The sequence below is a fragment of the Saccopteryx leptura genome, chromosome 6, assembly GCF_036850995.1.
Source record: "Saccopteryx leptura isolate mSacLep1 chromosome 6, mSacLep1_pri_phased_curated, whole genome shotgun sequence".
Taxonomy (NCBI): Eukaryota; Metazoa; Chordata; class Mammalia; order Chiroptera; family Emballonuridae; genus Saccopteryx; species Saccopteryx leptura.
Genome location: NC_089508.1, coordinates 106,987,921 through 107,004,319, shown reverse-complemented (window position 1 = coordinate 107,004,319; position 16,399 = coordinate 106,987,921). Strand labels below are relative to the sequence as shown.

At 37.9% G+C, this 16,399-nt stretch overlaps 1 protein-coding gene across 5 annotated transcripts in view; it reads left to right on the top strand.

Moving 5' to 3' along the window:
- RALGAPA1 (Ral GTPase activating protein catalytic subunit alpha 1) overlaps positions 1-16,399 on the top strand; it is a 262,025-nt gene that overhangs the window by 235,743 nt on the left and 9,883 nt on the right. For 4 of the 5 annotated variants that reach the window (XM_066343584.1, XM_066343586.1, XM_066343587.1 and 1 more), the window contains one exon: positions 15,050-15,174. In XM_066343584.1, the coding sequence (XP_066199681.1) occupies positions 15,050-15,174 (125 nt within the window). Of the gene's footprint in view, positions 1-15,049; positions 15,175-15,777; positions 15,809-16,399 lie in introns of all 5 variants that reach the window. The other variant, XM_066343585.1, reaches the window with a different exon arrangement.

Sequence of the window (16,399 nt, the reverse complement as noted above, 5' to 3'; positions counted from 1 at the left end):
GAAAACATTAAACCTGAATTTGTGGAAATTAGTTAAGCAATGATATGTCTTTGAAGTCTCCATACAATTGTATTTTTCATAATTTATTTTTGTGAAAAATTATGCTTTCATTCTTCCTTTGTACAGCATTATGTGCATGCATACATACATATACATATGTGTATACTCATTTCCATTTCTTTGAGACTAGTAACAAATTACTTTTTCTTTAAGTTTTCTTTTAAATTATAATTGACATACAATATATTAGTTTGAGCCTGACCAAGCGGTGGCGCAGTGGATAGAGCATCAGACTGGGATGCAGAGGACCCAGGTTCGAGACCCTGAGGTCGCCAGCTTGAGCGCAGGCTCATCTGGTTTGAGCAAAAGGCTCACCAGCTTGAACCCAAGGTCGCTGGCTCCAGCAAGGGGTTACTCAGTCTGCTGAAGGCCCGCGGTCAAGGCACGTATGAGAAAGCAATCAATGAACAACTAAGGTGTTGCAACGCGCAATGAAAAACTAATGATTGATGCTTCTCATCTCTCTCCATTCCTGTCTGTCCCTGTCTATCCCTCTCTCTGACTCACTCTCTGTCTCTGTAAAAAAACAACAACAATATATTAGTTTGATATATATTGATTAGTTAATTGTTAGTCAATACAACATAGTGATTAGACATTTATATACCTTACAAAGTGATTACCCCAATGTCTAGTACATAACTGACACCATACGTAGTTATTACACATTGACAGTATTTCCTGTGCTGTACCTCACATCCTTGTGACTGTGTGTGTGTGTGTGTGTGTGTGTGTGAGAGAGAGAGAGACAGACAGACAGACAGAGACAGGGACAGATAAGGACAGACAGGAAGGGAGAGAGATGAGAAGCATCAGTTCTTCATTGCGGCACCTTAGTTCATTGATTGCTTTCTCATATGTGCCTTAACGGGGGGGGGGGGGGCTGCAGCAGACCAAGTGACCCCTTGCTCAAGCCAGCAACCTTGGGTTCAAGCTAGAGAGCTGTGCTCAAATCAGATAAGCCCACATGCAAGCCAGCAACCTCAGGGTTTCAAACTTGGATCATCTGTGACCTAGTTCGATGCTCTATCCACTGCACAACCGCCTGGTCAGGTCCCTGTGACTTTATATAACTAAAAGTTTGTATATCTTAATCCCTTCTCCTTTTTACCCATCCCCCCAAATTTCCACCCATTTAGCAACCATCAGTTTATTCTTTGTATCTATAAGTTTGTTTCTGTTTTGTTTTTGTTTTTACGATCCCACATATAAGTAAAATTATATGATTAGTATTTGTCTTTCTTTGTCTGATATATTTTACTTAGCATAATGCCTTCTAGGTTCATTCATGTTGTGGCAAATGGCAAAATTTTACTCTTTTTGTGTCTGTGACTGAGTTGTATTCCATTGTATATATGTAATGCATCTTCTTTATCAATTCACTATCAATGAACACTTAGGTTGCTTCCATATCTTCGCTATTGTTAAGTAATGGTGCAATAAACATAGGGATGCATGTAGATTTTCAAATTGTTTTTTGATTTCTTCAGATAATTACCCAGATATGGAATTGCTGGGTTGTATGGTAGTTCTATTTTTAATTTTTTTGAGGAACCTCTATAATGTTTTTGATAGTGGCTGCACCAGTTTACAGTCCCACCAACTACATGACCTTTTTTTTTTTCTACATATTTACTGTCAACATCTGTTGTTGGATGATAGGCATTCTGACAGGTATGATGAGGTGATATATCTTATTGTGGTTTTAATTTGCATTTTCCTGATAATTAGTGATGCTTTGTTTTCCTTGCTTGAGGAGACATATCCAAAAAAATATTAGTAAGAGTAATGTCAAAGAGTTTTCTGCCTATGTTTTTTTTTCTTTTTGAAGTTTTATAGTTTCGGATTTTCTATCTAAGTCTTTAATCCATTTTTAGTTTTTTGTGTATATGGTGTAAGAAAGTGATGGAGTGTCTCCATTTACTTTCCCAGCACTGTTTATTGAAGAGACTGTCTTTACCTCATTATATATTCTTGCCTTTCTTTGTCATAGATTAATTGACATGGCTTATTTCTAGACTCTCTTCTGTTCCATTGATCCGTATGTATTTTCATAACAGTATCATACTGTTTTGATTAGTGCTTTGTAGGATAGTTTGATACAGGGTAGCTTGATACCTCCAACAATGTTTTTCTTTCACAAGGTTGCTTTGGCTCTCCAGGGTCTTTTGTAGGGGTGTGTGTGTGTGTGTGTGTGTGTGTGTATAATTGCATATATACAAATTTTAGGATTATTTGTTCTAATTCTGTGATAAAGGCAATTGGTATTTTGGTACAGATTACACTGAATCTGTAGATTGCTTTGGGTAGTATGGACATTTTAACAATGTTAATTCTTTCCATGACCATAGTATAGTCTTCCATTTATTTGTATCTTCTTCAATTTCTTTCTTCAGTGTCTTATAATTTTCCAAGTATAGGTCTTTTACCTCGGTTAAATTTACTCCAAGGTATATTGTTCTTGTTTGTTTGTTTTTGATGCAATAGTAAATAAGATTGTTTTCTTAGGCCCTGGCCAGTTGGCTCAGTGATCGAGCGTTGGCCTGGCGTGCAGACGTCCCGGGTTCGATTCCCGGCCAGGGCACACAGGAGAAGTGCCCATCTGCTTCTCCACCCCTCCCCCTCTCCTTCCTCTCTGTCTCTCTCTTCCCCTCCCGCAGCCGAGGCTCCATTGGAGCAAAAGATGGCCCGGGCACTGGGGATGGCTCTGTGGCCTCTGCCCCAGGCGCTAGAGTGTCTCTGGTCGCAACAGAGCGACGCCCCCTGGTGGGCATGCCGGGTGGATCCCGGTCAGGCGCATGCCGGAGTCTGTCTGACTGCCTCTCTGTTTCCAGCTTCAGAAAAATACAAAAAAAAAAAAAAAAAGATTGTTTTCTTAGTTTCCCTTTCTGGTAATTCATGATTGGTGTACAAAAATGCAACTGACCTCTGGAGATTTATTTAGTATTCTACTTTACTGAATTTATCAGTTCCAGTAGTTTTTTGCTGGAATCTTTAGGGTTCTGTATATACAGTGTCATGTCATCCGTAAATAATGAGTTTTACTTTTTCATTTCCAATTTGGATGCCTTTTATTTCTTTTTCTTGTCTGATTGCTGTGGCTAGGACTTCTAATACTATGTTGAATAAGAGTAGTGAAAGTGGATATCCTTGTCTTGTTCCTGGTCTTAAGGAAACCACTTTTAGCTTTTCCCCATTTACTAATGATGTTACTTGTGGGTTTGTCATAAGTGGCCTTTATTATATTGACTATATTGCCACTTTGCTGAGACGTTTTATCATAAATGAATGTTGGATTTTGTAAAATCTTTTTCTGCCTCTATTGATATAATCATATGATTTCTATCCTTTATTTGTTTATGTGCTGTATCATGTTAATTCATTTGCAGATATTAAACCAACCTACATCCCAGGAATAAATTGCATTTGATCATGGGGTAGTCTCTTTTTATTGCTGAATTCAGTTTGCACATATATAAGCTGGGATTCAACTGGCAACCCCATTTGGGTCAATGCTCGAATACCAAGCTATTTTTAGTGCCTGAGGCTGACGCACTGGGACTAACTGAGCTATCCTCAGCACCTGGAGCTGACACTTGAACCAATTGAGCCACTGGCTGCTGGAGAGAAAAAGGGAGGGAAAGAGTAGAGGGAGAGAAAGAGAAGTAGATGGTCACTTCTCTTGTGTGCCCTGACCAAGAATCAAACCTGGGACATCCATACTCTGGGCCAATGCTCTATCCACTGAGCCACTGGCCAGGGCTTCTTTTTTTATTTTTATTTTTTTTTAAACAACTCAGCAAAATAAAGTTCAGGTTTATTGTTGGAAACATTGTTTCACACATACAACAAACGGGACAGAAATAAAATAAACAATTTTATAGACAAAAATAAATAAATAAACCTTTATCTTTGGCCTTTTTAACCATCTCATACAAACCAACTGTGTACTTATAGTACAGCTAAGTACATTTATAAATGTTACTAGAATGCTTGGAATAAGATTTTTTGTTTGTTTGTTGTTTTTGCCCTTTTTACAATTTTCTTTTTCCTTCGAGATTATAATGAACCAGTCACACCACAAATAAAGTCAGGAGTAGGACAGACAACAGGCTGGTTTGGTCATCCTGAGGTCATTAGAAATGGCTGACCCCTAGCCCTGGCTGGTTGGCTCAGTGGTAGAGCATCGGCCTGGCATGCAGGAGTCTCAGGTTCGATTCCTGGCCAGGGCACACAGGAGAAGCACCCATCTGCTTCTCCACCCCTCTCCCTCTCCTTCCTCTCTGTCTCTCTCTTCCTCTCCCGCAGCCAAGGCTCCATTGGAGCAAAGTTGGCCCGGGTGCTGAGGATGGCTCTGTGGCCTCTTCCTCAGGCGCTAGAATACCTCTGGTTGCAACAGAGTGACGCCCCAGATGGGCAGAGCATCGCCCCCTAGTGGGCATGCCGGGTGGATCCCGGTTGGGCGCATGTGGGAGTCTGTCTGACTGCCTCCCGTTTCCAACTTCAGAAAAATACAAAAAAGAAAAAAAAAGAAATGGCTGACCTCTAACAATATGCACAAAAATATAAAATGTAAATTAAACAATACAAACAAAATTTCCTTTTCCAAGTACTTTTAAGACAAAAAAGCAAGGCCTTGGAAGTTTGTGTTCTTTTTCCTCCCCTGTTGCGAATTCACCTTGTGGTTTTGGTTGGGTGGTGGCAAATGCGTGTCATCTGTGGGTTGGGCTGCCCAAGTAGTGGGTGGGACTCTCCACTCCACGGTGAGCACATTTCAGTTGAGACCAGAAAGGGGGCGGGGTAAATAGGTCAGGCAGCTTTTTTTTTTAAGCTTAACTTTTCCTTTTTTGCTGCCTAGTCATCCTCATATTCGTCTGCTTCTTGGTGTCAGCACCTTCATCTTCATCTTCAGCTACTGTTTGCCTGTAGCTGCCTCAGCCTCCTCATCTTCCTACTCTTCCTCACCATCATCTTCCTCCTCTTCCTCCTCCTGTTCCCCTTTTTCCTCATTAGCATTCCGATTAGCAGGTGTATCTCGTTCATTTCTGCCTCCTCCACTACTTTTTTCTTTTCAAGTCCTTGGTGGTGACTTCGGAGCTGGTGCCCATGGCTGCATCTGACATAGTGGGCATGCCAATTATCCAATGTAGCAGACTGAAAAAGGCAACAGTTCAAAGGACTCTGGCAAAAAGGCCACCAGAGGCTGCTGCGGCAGTGGTGGCTGTGGTGGAGGAGGCATGGGCCAGCAGAGAGGCAAACACAGGAACAATGCAGATGGCTTTTCAGAGTAGCCAGTCTTGCTAATATTTTGTTAAGGATTTTTGCATCGTGTTCATCAAAGATACTGGCCTATAATTTTTTTTGTAGTGTCTTTTGTCTAGTTTTGAAATTAGAATAATGCTCACCTCTAAAATGAGCTTGATAGCCTTTCCTTTTCTTATATTTTTTGGAATAGTTTGAAAAGGAAAGGTATTAATTCTTTTTTGAGTATTTGATAAAATTCATCTGTCAAGCCATCCAGTCCAGGACTGTTGTTTCTTGGGAGTTTTTTGACTCTTGTTTCGTTGGTAGTTATTGACCTGTTCAGACTTTTTGTTTCTTCTTGATTCAGTCTTGGAAGATTGTCTGTTTCTAGAAATTTATCCTGTCTTTCACACTGTCCAGTTTATTGGCATATTACTGTTTGTAGTATTTTCTTATCCTTTTTATTTCTGTGGTGTTGTCACTTCTCTTTTATTTCAGATTTTATTTCAGATTTTATTTGGGCTCGCTTTTCTCTTGATGAGTCTGGTTAAAGGTTTATCACTTTGTCTTTTTAAATGAAACTTTTCTTGGTTTTATTGATCTTTTTTATTTTTATTTTAGACTATTTTATTTATTTCCACTCAAATCTTTATTACCTATTTCCTTCTTCTCACTTCAGACTTTGTTTGTTTTTCTTTTTCTAGTTCCTTTAGGTATAATTTAGACTGTGTATTTGAGATTTTTCTTGTTTCTTTAGGTATGTCTGTATTGCTATAAATTCCCTCTTAGAAAAGCTTTTATTGTGCCTGTAGATTTTTCAGTCATTGAGTTTTCAATTTCATTTGTCTCAAGGATCATTTGATTGGTTTCTTGACCTCATTGTTAACTTATTTATTGTTTAGTAACATATTATTTGGCTTCCACATATTTGTGTGGTTTTGTTTTCTGCTTATAATTGGTTACTTCTTTCAGACATGCAGTCTGTCCTAGGAAATGTTCCATGTGCACTTGAAAACAATATATACATTCTGCTTTTGGATAAAGTTTTCTAAAACTTATCAATTAAGTGTATCTGGTATAATATGTCATTTAAGGTTATTGTGTTTCCTTGTTGATTTTCTGTCTGTATGATCTATCCATCAATGTCAATTCGGTATTACAATCACCTATTATAGCTGTATTACTGTCAATATTTCCCTTTATGTCCATCAATATTTGCTTTATATATTTAGGTGAATTTTTAACAAGAGTTATGTCCTTTGATGGGTTGATCCCTTTATCATTTTTAAATACCCTTCTTCTTACAGCCCTTGTTATAAAGTCTGTTTTGTCTGATATAAGTATTGCTACCCCACCTTTTTTGTTTGTTTTCATGAAATATCTTTTTCCCTTTCAGTCTGTGTATATCTTTTGATCTAAAATGGGTCTCTTTTAGGCACTGTTTCAGTGGATCTTGTTTCTTTACTCATTCAGCCGCCCTTTGACTTTTTTTTTTTTTTTTTTTTTTGCTAGGGACAGGTGAAACAGGGACAGACAGACAGGAAAGGAGAGAGATGAGAAGCATCGGTTCTTTGTTGCTCCACCTTAGTTATTTCATTGATTGCTTTCTCATACGTGCCTTGACCCTGGAGCTCCAGCAGAGCCAATGACACCTTGCTCAAGCCAGCAACCTTTGGGCTCAAGCCAGTGATCATGGGGTCAATGTCTGTGATCCCATGCTCAAGCCCAATGAGCCCACGCACAAGCCAGCAACCTTGGGGTTTTAAACCTGGGTCCTCAGCGTCCCAAGTTGATGCTATATCCACTGAGCCACCGCCTTGTCAGGCTAAAGTAATTATTGACAGGTATATAGTTATTGCCATTTTATTAATTTTTTTATTGTATTTGAAATTGTTTTTTCTTATTTATCTCTTGTATGTTGATGCTTTTCTAAAGTGTTGTATTTGGATTCCTTTCTTTTTATTTTTTGTATATCTCTTGTAGATTTTTGGTTTATGGTTACCATGTGCTTCATATATACCAAGCTATGTTTATAGCAATCTATATTAGATTGATGCTCACTTAAGTTCAAACACATTCTAAAATCACTACCATTTTTTAAAATATTTTCTTTATTAATTTTAGAAAAAGAAGAAGGGTAAGAGAGAAGTACCAATTTGTTGTTCCTCTTCTCATGTATTCATTGGTTGTTTTTTATATGTGCCCTGACCAGAGATTGAACCTGCAACTTTGCCTTATCCAGACAACGCTCTAACCAACTGATCTAAGTGGGCTAAAATCACCATCATTTCTGCTCACTTCCACATTTATGTTTTTTCATTATTATTCACTTCTTTTGCATGTGTGTTTGTGTATATTCCTTAACTTATTGTTATAATTACTCATGATCTTTCCCCTTTTGCTCTTTAACATTTGTACTACCTTTAGTGTTGCTTGACTTCCTTGCTTTTTCTAAGTGTTTGCCTTTATCAGTGAGAATTTATTCTTTATTTTCTTACTCATGTATTTGATCTTTTTTTTTTCTACTTAAATAACTTTAACATTTGTTATACTCTCATTTAGTGGTGGACTCCTCTCACTTCTTTTTGTCTGAGAAACTCTTATCATTCAATTCTAAATGATAGCCTTGCTTGGTAGAGTAATTTTGATTATAGGTTTTTGCTTTTTATCACTTTGAGTATTTCATGCCAATCCTTTCTGGCCTGCAAAAGCTTTTGTGAAAAATCAGCTGATAGTCTTATGGGAACTTCCTCTTATATAACCACCTGCTTTTTTTTTTCTTGCTGCTTTTAAGATTCTCTCTTTGTCACCCTGGCTGGTAAGCACAGTGGGTTAGTGCATTGTCCCAATTCTCAGGGTTGTGGTTTGGAGCCCTGGTCAGGGCAGTTAATAATAACCAACTAATAATGCATAAATGAACAACAAATTGATATTTCTGTCTTTCCCTTCTCTCTCTAAAATCAATCAATGATTTTTTAAGTATTTTTTTTTAAAGGATTCTCTCTTTATCTTTGGCTTAATTATGATGTGGGCCTCTTTGGGTTCATCTTGTTTGGGACTCTTTGCACTTCCTGGAATTGTATGTCTATTTTCTTCACCCTGTTAGGGAAGTTTTCAGTAATTATTTCTTTATATAGGTTCTCAGTCCCTTATTCTGTCTTTTCTCCTTCTGGTATCACTATGGTGTTACACTTGACATTGTCCTAGAGGAGCCTAAAACTGTTCTTTTTCTTTTTTCTGTTCCAGTTGAGTGTATTCTGCTACCTTATCTCCCAAATCTCTGACTCAGTCCTTTGCTTTTTCTGATCTGCTGTTGATTCTAATCATCTTCATCTCCGCTATTCCTCATTTCTGACTAGTTTTTTTATAGGGTTTCTATCTCTTTAGTTTAGACTCTCACTGAGGTCATCTCTTCCTCTAAGTTCACTGAGCATCCTTATAACCAGTGTTTTGAACTCTGTATCTGGTAGATTGCTTGTCTCCATTTCATTTAGTTCTTTTTCTGGAGTTCTTTCCTGTTCTTTCATTTTGGATGTGTTTCTTTGCCTCCTCATTTTGACTGACTCTCTGTGTTTGTTTCTGTGTGTTAGGTAGAAATGCTACGCCTCATTGTCTTGGCAGAATGGCCTTCTATTGTAGGTGTACTGTGAGTCCCAGTCTTCCAATTCACCTGAGCCAGGTGCTCCAGGAGTGTCCCTTGTGTGGATTGTATGTACTTTCCTGTTGAGCCTTGATTGCTGTTGGCACATCAGTGGGTGGGACTGACCCTCAGTCTGACAGGTTGGGAGTACTGGCCGTGACTCAGTGGACAAGCTATTATGTGGGGGCTGACCCCACAGAGCGGGAGTTGCTTTAGTGGTGCTCTGGTGCTCTCCGAGCCTGCCCTTCAGGTATGTTGTTTGTGAAGCTGGTTGTGTGGTGCTCTCTTGTGGTCTGAAGTTGTCCAGCAGTTGTGTTGGTTCTGGAGGCTCTTGGGAAGGACTCTGGTTCAGGCCAAGCTTAGGTGACATTTGTGTCCAGCTTGGGGCCTCCTAGTGGGAGCTATTAAAGTGATCTGCAGTTGGTAACCATTTGTGCTGGGCTTGGAGGCGCTTAGGAGAGGCTATGCTGCAAGCCAAGGCTGGCTGCCACTAGTACTGGGCTTGGGACCCTTCGGCGGGCACCACGGTGTAAGGCCAGCCGCCTGTTGTGCTGGAACCCTCTTAGTTCAAGGTGCATTTCAGCCAACACTGGCTAAAGCTTGTGCCAGGCTTGGGACTACCTGATGGGAGTTACAGTGCAAGTTGAGACCAGTCACTGCTTTTGCTGGGCTTGGGGCCACTTTAACAAGCCGTACAGGGCAAGCTGAGGCCAACCACTGCTTGTTTGGGTTTTGTAGACCTTGGGAGATTTTAGGCAAGTTGTTAGTACAAGCCAGAGGCAGACTGTTCTGTGGGAAAACTGCTGAAAGCAGCTCAGGCCAGCTGGAGAGTTGGGTGGGGTGGGGTCTCAGATAATCACAAGGGTGGGGCAAACAGTGTTAGCCAGGTGAATGGAGTGCTTGAATTTGACACTGGCCTGCTCCTAAGCGTTGGGTATGGGGAAGGCTCAACAAAGAAGCAATGGTGCCTGCCAGCACTTTGTCCCTAGAGTTAACCTCCCTGACCACTGCCCCTCCACACCAGAGCCCAGAGCGGGTGAGTCTAAGCCAGGGGTCCCCAAACTTTTTACACAGGGGGCCAGTTCACTGTCCCTCAGACCGTTGGAGGGCCGGACTATAAAAAAAACTATGAACAAATCCCTATGCACACTGCACATATCTTATTTTAAAGTAAAAAAACAAAACAGGAACAAATAAAATATTTAAAATAAAAAACAAATAAATTTAAATCAAGAAACTGACCAGTATTTCAATGGGAACTATGGGTCTGCTTTTGGCTAATGAGATGGTCAATGTGCTCCTCTCATTGACCACCAATGAAAGAGGTGCCCCTTCCAGAAGTGCAGCGGGGGCCGGATAAATGGCCACAGGGGGCCGCATGTGGCCCACGGGCCGTAGTTTGGGGACCCCTGGTCTAAGCGATGGAGTCCTATGTGGCTCCATTAGGGGATTCCAGCAGCCCTTCCTCTTACTCAGCCACCACCCCGCAGAGCTCTCCTGTCTGGGCTGGGGAGCCAGGTATAGGGCTGGAACCCCTCACTTCTCAGGTGGGGCCTCCACACCCAGGATACCCGTCCTGAGTCTTAATCATGTGAGACCTGTCCTTTCTGTGTCACCGCCGCTCCTGCGCGTGAAGTCGTGGCCGCTGCTTTATATTCTTGGTTATATGAATTATATTCACTTAGTCTTCAGGTGGTTCTCAGTGATGGTTGTTCTGTAATTTAGTTGTAATTTTGATGTCCTGGAAGGAGGCAAGCAGAGTTTACCTACTGCACCATCTTGGCTGGAAGTACCCGCAAATTACATTTGAACTAAGTATTTGTACAACCTACTGAGCATGCTATGGAAGCAGTGATCACAAAACTGAAAGTTTTGCCTTTTCTAACAGTAAAATCGGTTCAAAATTACATTATATTATCATTAAGAAATTTATTGTGAAGCATGAAGGGTTGTTGCTTCTTTAAAACAAAATCTACCTTTTATTTATTTTTCTGTCCATAAGTAAAGTTGAAAATTGTGGCACTATTTAACCTTCCACAGTTTCTTTTTTAAATTATCTTTTTCTCATGAGAAATTAGAGTTTCAACAAATAAGTCGAAAGTCCCGCTGTACAGACGACAGACAAGAAATGTTATCAGAGAGCTCTTGCACGTCACCAGATGTTTCTTAAACTGACATTGAAAATTGTCCTCATGGAGACAGCACCTGCTGTTTACAAAGGCTTAATCCAGAGGTCAAAATAAACTTTTTAAGCACAGATGTAGGAGGACTTTGGGTTACCCTGTATTTACATCCTTTATCTTCAACATCCCTGTGACATAAATAGGAGCAGGTGGTAGTATCCCCATTTAACATGCCAACAAACTGGCACAGAGAATTCATATACGTCTTTCTAAGACTGGGCTAAAACTGAACCCCAATTTCTTGACAGCTGATCTTGACATGGTGACAGAGGACCACAAATAATTTCATACTTAAGTTTAAAATCAATGGTAGTTACTTTAAATAAATAATAATGTTAATAGTATGAAGTACAGATTAGGTTTAAACCATTATACTGTAGAAAATATTGGGTTTCCTTTATTATTTTTAGAATAGTAATATTCCCTCTCCCCTTTTCTGCTTTTGCAGAAAGTAGAAGGAAGGAGGATTAGTGGATAATTATATTGCTGTGATTGCAGCACCTGTGTGTTATTTCTTTTGATTGGCTAGTTTTGTATTAAAGATTCCTACCAGCTAAAAGTATCCCTCATTAAATGGCTTTTTATTACCTAGTTTTGGCTTGGGTAGTTTTAAATTTACAATAAAACCTTCTTAATTCAACTTAGACTTGAACTCTAAATTTTGCTCTGAATCTGTTAGTTTACCATTACCTTTTTATCATCTCACCCATTTCACTTCTTAATTTCAATGCCAATGGCATCCCACACTGACAGTAGGAATATAGCTTGAGCTATTCTTTTGTTACTAGGCCTCAAGTTTGTGTATGCCACTCAATTGATAGGTAGTAATAACTTCCCTAGAGCTGCCTTTTAGGAATATGTCTAACTTTAACCTATTACAGGAAATATAGGAATTAACCGTTTTTGGATTATGGTTCCATTGCAGATGCTAACAGTACTGTTTGAAACTTTATCATTATCACAGTCACAAAAAGCCACCTTGTTTGTGGACTTAAGACTTTGCTTTACGTATTTATAGTTCATTAAATCTCCTTAATACTATATGTTTTCTGAAATAAAAAGAGGAAAAGATGTAAGTACTGTAAATTAGGTTTGTTTTGATCTCTTTTATTTATTTGACCACACCGAACTTTGAATAGTATAAAGAATTTTTAGAAGGTGTGTTTCTGTAGACTATAACTATTGTATTTACTCAACTAGCAGTGTTTTCTGAAGATAATCCCCAAAAAGAAAACTTCAGCCTGCCTAATTTGTGTTAAGTGCTGTAGTTTTTCATTTAAATTCAACCATTAATGATTGTTTCACTCTTTAAAAATTATTTTAGAAAACGTTTTCACTATTGAAGATATTGTGTAATTTTATTAAATACATCGTGTGTTTTTATATGAATACATTGTATCTGGATAATTTTAGTTAGTATAACTTTAAATTAGGGTTTCTGCAGAATTTTATAAATCTCCTTTTGTATAGTGAAGTTGAATTATACTCAAATGTATTTTATCTAGATAGTCATTTCTTGCTTTAATAAATTTTACAACATTGGAAATATCCTCCCTGCTTTAGAAGTATTAACATTTGCTTTCTTCCTGCTTAATTTTTGTGTAAACTCTAAATATAATAAGATACAGTAAAATATTTCATTTTTAGGCCCTCTGAAAGTAGAGCATTTTAAAAGCAGGTAGGTATCTCCACCCTACTTTTCATGAAGCATTTTACCCATTCAAGCAGACTTTTAAAAACAGCTTGTTTTGATAGCAGACTGTTCTCCTGTGGGCCTTCAGCCTTTGCTTCCTGGCAGCACCTTTGGTGCGAAAAGAGAGTGATCAATTGGGAGACTATCAGTGCCAGCATGCATAGAGTGATAAGTTAACACACCACTGGGAATTTCTAGGGCCCACCAAGATACTTCACTTCTAATGTGCTAACAAGCTCATTTTTCTACCTCTTGCCTCTTCAGTTATTTTTTTTCTCAGAAGAGCTTAGAAGTTGAGTGCATCAGGCATAATGAAAAGCTCTGTAGGAGGGAGAAGCAATAACCCCATTTTTCCCTTTTCAGCCAAATAGAAAATTAGTTTCTGGTAATACACAAAGGCCAGTATTTTTTGTACAAGGGGCACTGCTGTGAATCAAAGGACTCTATTAACTGCAGAAAATTCGGCAGCTGTGAATCTCCCCCAATGAAAAAAGTACTTTCCAACAAGTTGGGAGATATGTGGTATTATTTAGATTGAGCCATCAGTTTCATCCTCTTCCATTTATAACCATAGACCCTCTTTTAAAAGTGTACTATATTTCTTTTCTATGTTAATGCTCAAAAATGTCATATGATCCTTCCATAAAATTCTTAATGACTGATCATCTTAATATAGCATCTTGTCCTTTTGCTACCCGTTTCAGAAGTAAAATTCTTTTGAAGTTCAGCCTCAGTGTACAGAATTGCAAATAATGGGTGGTAAGGAATTGGAATTCAGATTATTTCAATGCCTAAAATAAATTATAATACAAGAAGAGAGTACTCAAGCCATTTAGAGGGCAAGAGATATCACAGTCTAAGGCAAGTACCTATTGAATATAGTCTTACATTTATTTACTCTTACATTTTTTTCCTCTTAATAACCTTTTATAAATGTAACTGGCTGTGGTATCTCCCATTAAGTTAGTATTTTAAATTATCTTCCCCAATCTTTTTTTCTTGGTCTTGGTTGGAGACATGGGCTACAATTTCTAGCATTGTAGGACTACAATAATTGTGATTTTAAAAAAAAAGAAGAAATTTTAAGGAGAAAATATTTAAGTGAATTTGGGGAAATCAGTGAAAAAAAACCAACAAGCAAATTTTTATTATTTATATTTATTTAAATGTTTTATGTAAAGCCTATCAACATAGCATATGGAGTACAGCAGGAAAACTTTTAAAAGTTGTAGTAGAAAGGTTAACTGATTTCTCAGCTTAGGAACTATACGACATGAAGTCAGCGTGCGTTTTTCTTGATAATTGTATGTTGCTACCTGCTGCTCTACATTTTGACAGCCATTTCCATAGTTGCTTTGGTGAACAACAGAAATATTCTCTCTCTTTCTCGCCCTCTCTGTGCTAACAGCACAGTCAGTCCTGCTGAAACAGGAAGCCTGGAGTGGGTTGTTCAAAAGCAACAACACTTGAAGGTACTGGTCGCTTGTCAATAATATCAGAAAAGAAAACGTGGTGAAAGGGAAGTACAGTATTTTCCTGTCAGTGTCAGTGCCCTGTGGATGCTTTGTTAGACAGTATCTAGGAGTCCTGTGGTCTCTTTGCAAATATTCCTGCTTGTTTCAGTGTTATAATTGACTGGGTATTTTTTCCTGACATACAGATTCAACTATGTATTTATCTTAACTGCATGGAGTTATTCGAGGATTACAGCAACAGTGGTCTTCCATTCAAAATGAGAACAATTGTTGAGGAAAAGGCTGAGATTTTAGAAAAAGAGGAAGATATGCAGGAATTTTTCACAATAAATCTTTACAAGTGAGAAATACAGAATTTCAGACATAGTAGTTTAAGCAGCGTTGCAGTATTTATCGTGTGCCTTTTTTGAGTAAATCTGCAGCTGATTAAAAAGGTGAGGTGAGCCTAGGCTAACCTAATAGCAATTGGATCCTTTCTCAAGTAAACTTACCTTTCTTTCAACCATTTAGTTTTATAATTATTTTCTAATAAATGTCTCCCTGTTAGGCTGTCATTTACATCCTGAAGTGTAAACTTATGTTAAAAAACATACTTTCTCACTCTTTAAAAAGCCATACTTTTAATATATGCAAAATAGTTAATTATATATATCAAAAACTAATGGCTTAGCAATCACAGTAGTCCTTTTGGATGAGATCTGTTCTTTTCCAATGAAAGCTGCATTTAACTTCATCCTTAACTGAAGGAAACCAGCTATGAGGAGCGAGCACGATACCTGCAAACAATTGTCCAGCACCATTTAGAACCAACGACATTTGAAGATTTTGCAGCACAGGTGTTTTCTCCAGCGCCCTACCATCATTTACCATCTGATGCTGGTAAGATTAAAAGCAAGTATTAGTTACTTGTCATTATCTAAACTTAAAATGCAATACCCTTTTGGTTCTAAAAACTCTTAAAATAATGGAACACTTGCTTGAAAAATATTTCAGTTTCAACATTGAAATACAAATATTTTTCATCATTAATATTTGAATCTGGCCTATAAATCTGATTTATGCTTTCTTTTACCTAAATGGAGTTCCTTTGAGAGTCACCAGTCTTCATAGAGGTACATGCACTACATTTTAGCTGAGCTACTGGGCTGTGACTATTGTGTTGCATGGAATTATTACTGAGCGAAGTATCTGCAGAAGAAACACAAGTGGAGCATGCACTCACTCTGTCAGCATTAAAAGATCAAATTTTGTGACCAAGAACATTGCCTTATCTCTATAATTTTACAAATAAAGTTAATTGGTCTAGATTTAGAAGTATTTAAAAGTTATCTTATACTCTTTAAAGATTATAAGAGGGTACTGCATTTTTACTGTTAACTAATTTTGAAGAAATCAGTAAGAAAAGAAATGACTCATGGCCTTCCTATTCTGATACTTTGTACTCCTTATGATTGTTTCATTTATTTTATTTTCCCTCTTTAGATCATTAAATATCAGTTCTGTTTATCTGAAGGTAAGACAAAGTGTCAACCAAAACATTCTTTGTTCTTCCCCTATATCCTTTTTTTAAAAATAGCAAGCACTAAGCTTATAATTCAAACAATAAGCAAACTTAACACTTCCCTGGTTCATACTAAACATTTCAGAAATTGTCACTAAATTTTTTCCAGAATTATACTTACTAACCCAAGTCTGCATGAAACACTAACACTGGTTCTGGGATAAAAAAAATAACTAATAATAAAACCCCTGGTTGAAATTAGTTAAACCTTGTTGTATTGACCTTCTTTGTTTCTCAGCATGAAAAGTAGTACTACTGAACTGAAATGGTATGTCTTTGTATTTTATAATGTGTTGCATTGTCATTAGATATCTTAACTCATCAGATAGTTACTCTGTCTTGTGCCTTGCACTGTTCTAGGCACCTGAAATACAAAGAAGACTATTTTAATGGTGTTTATGTTTTATTTTTATTAAATAAGTTTAAAAGGTACAGTACTTCATTTCTTGCCTAATTTATTTGAAAAAAATTATTGTAATTTTTATTTGAGGTTTAATTGATGAAATTGCTTCCATTTCTGTCACCAGTTAATTGGCCATTATA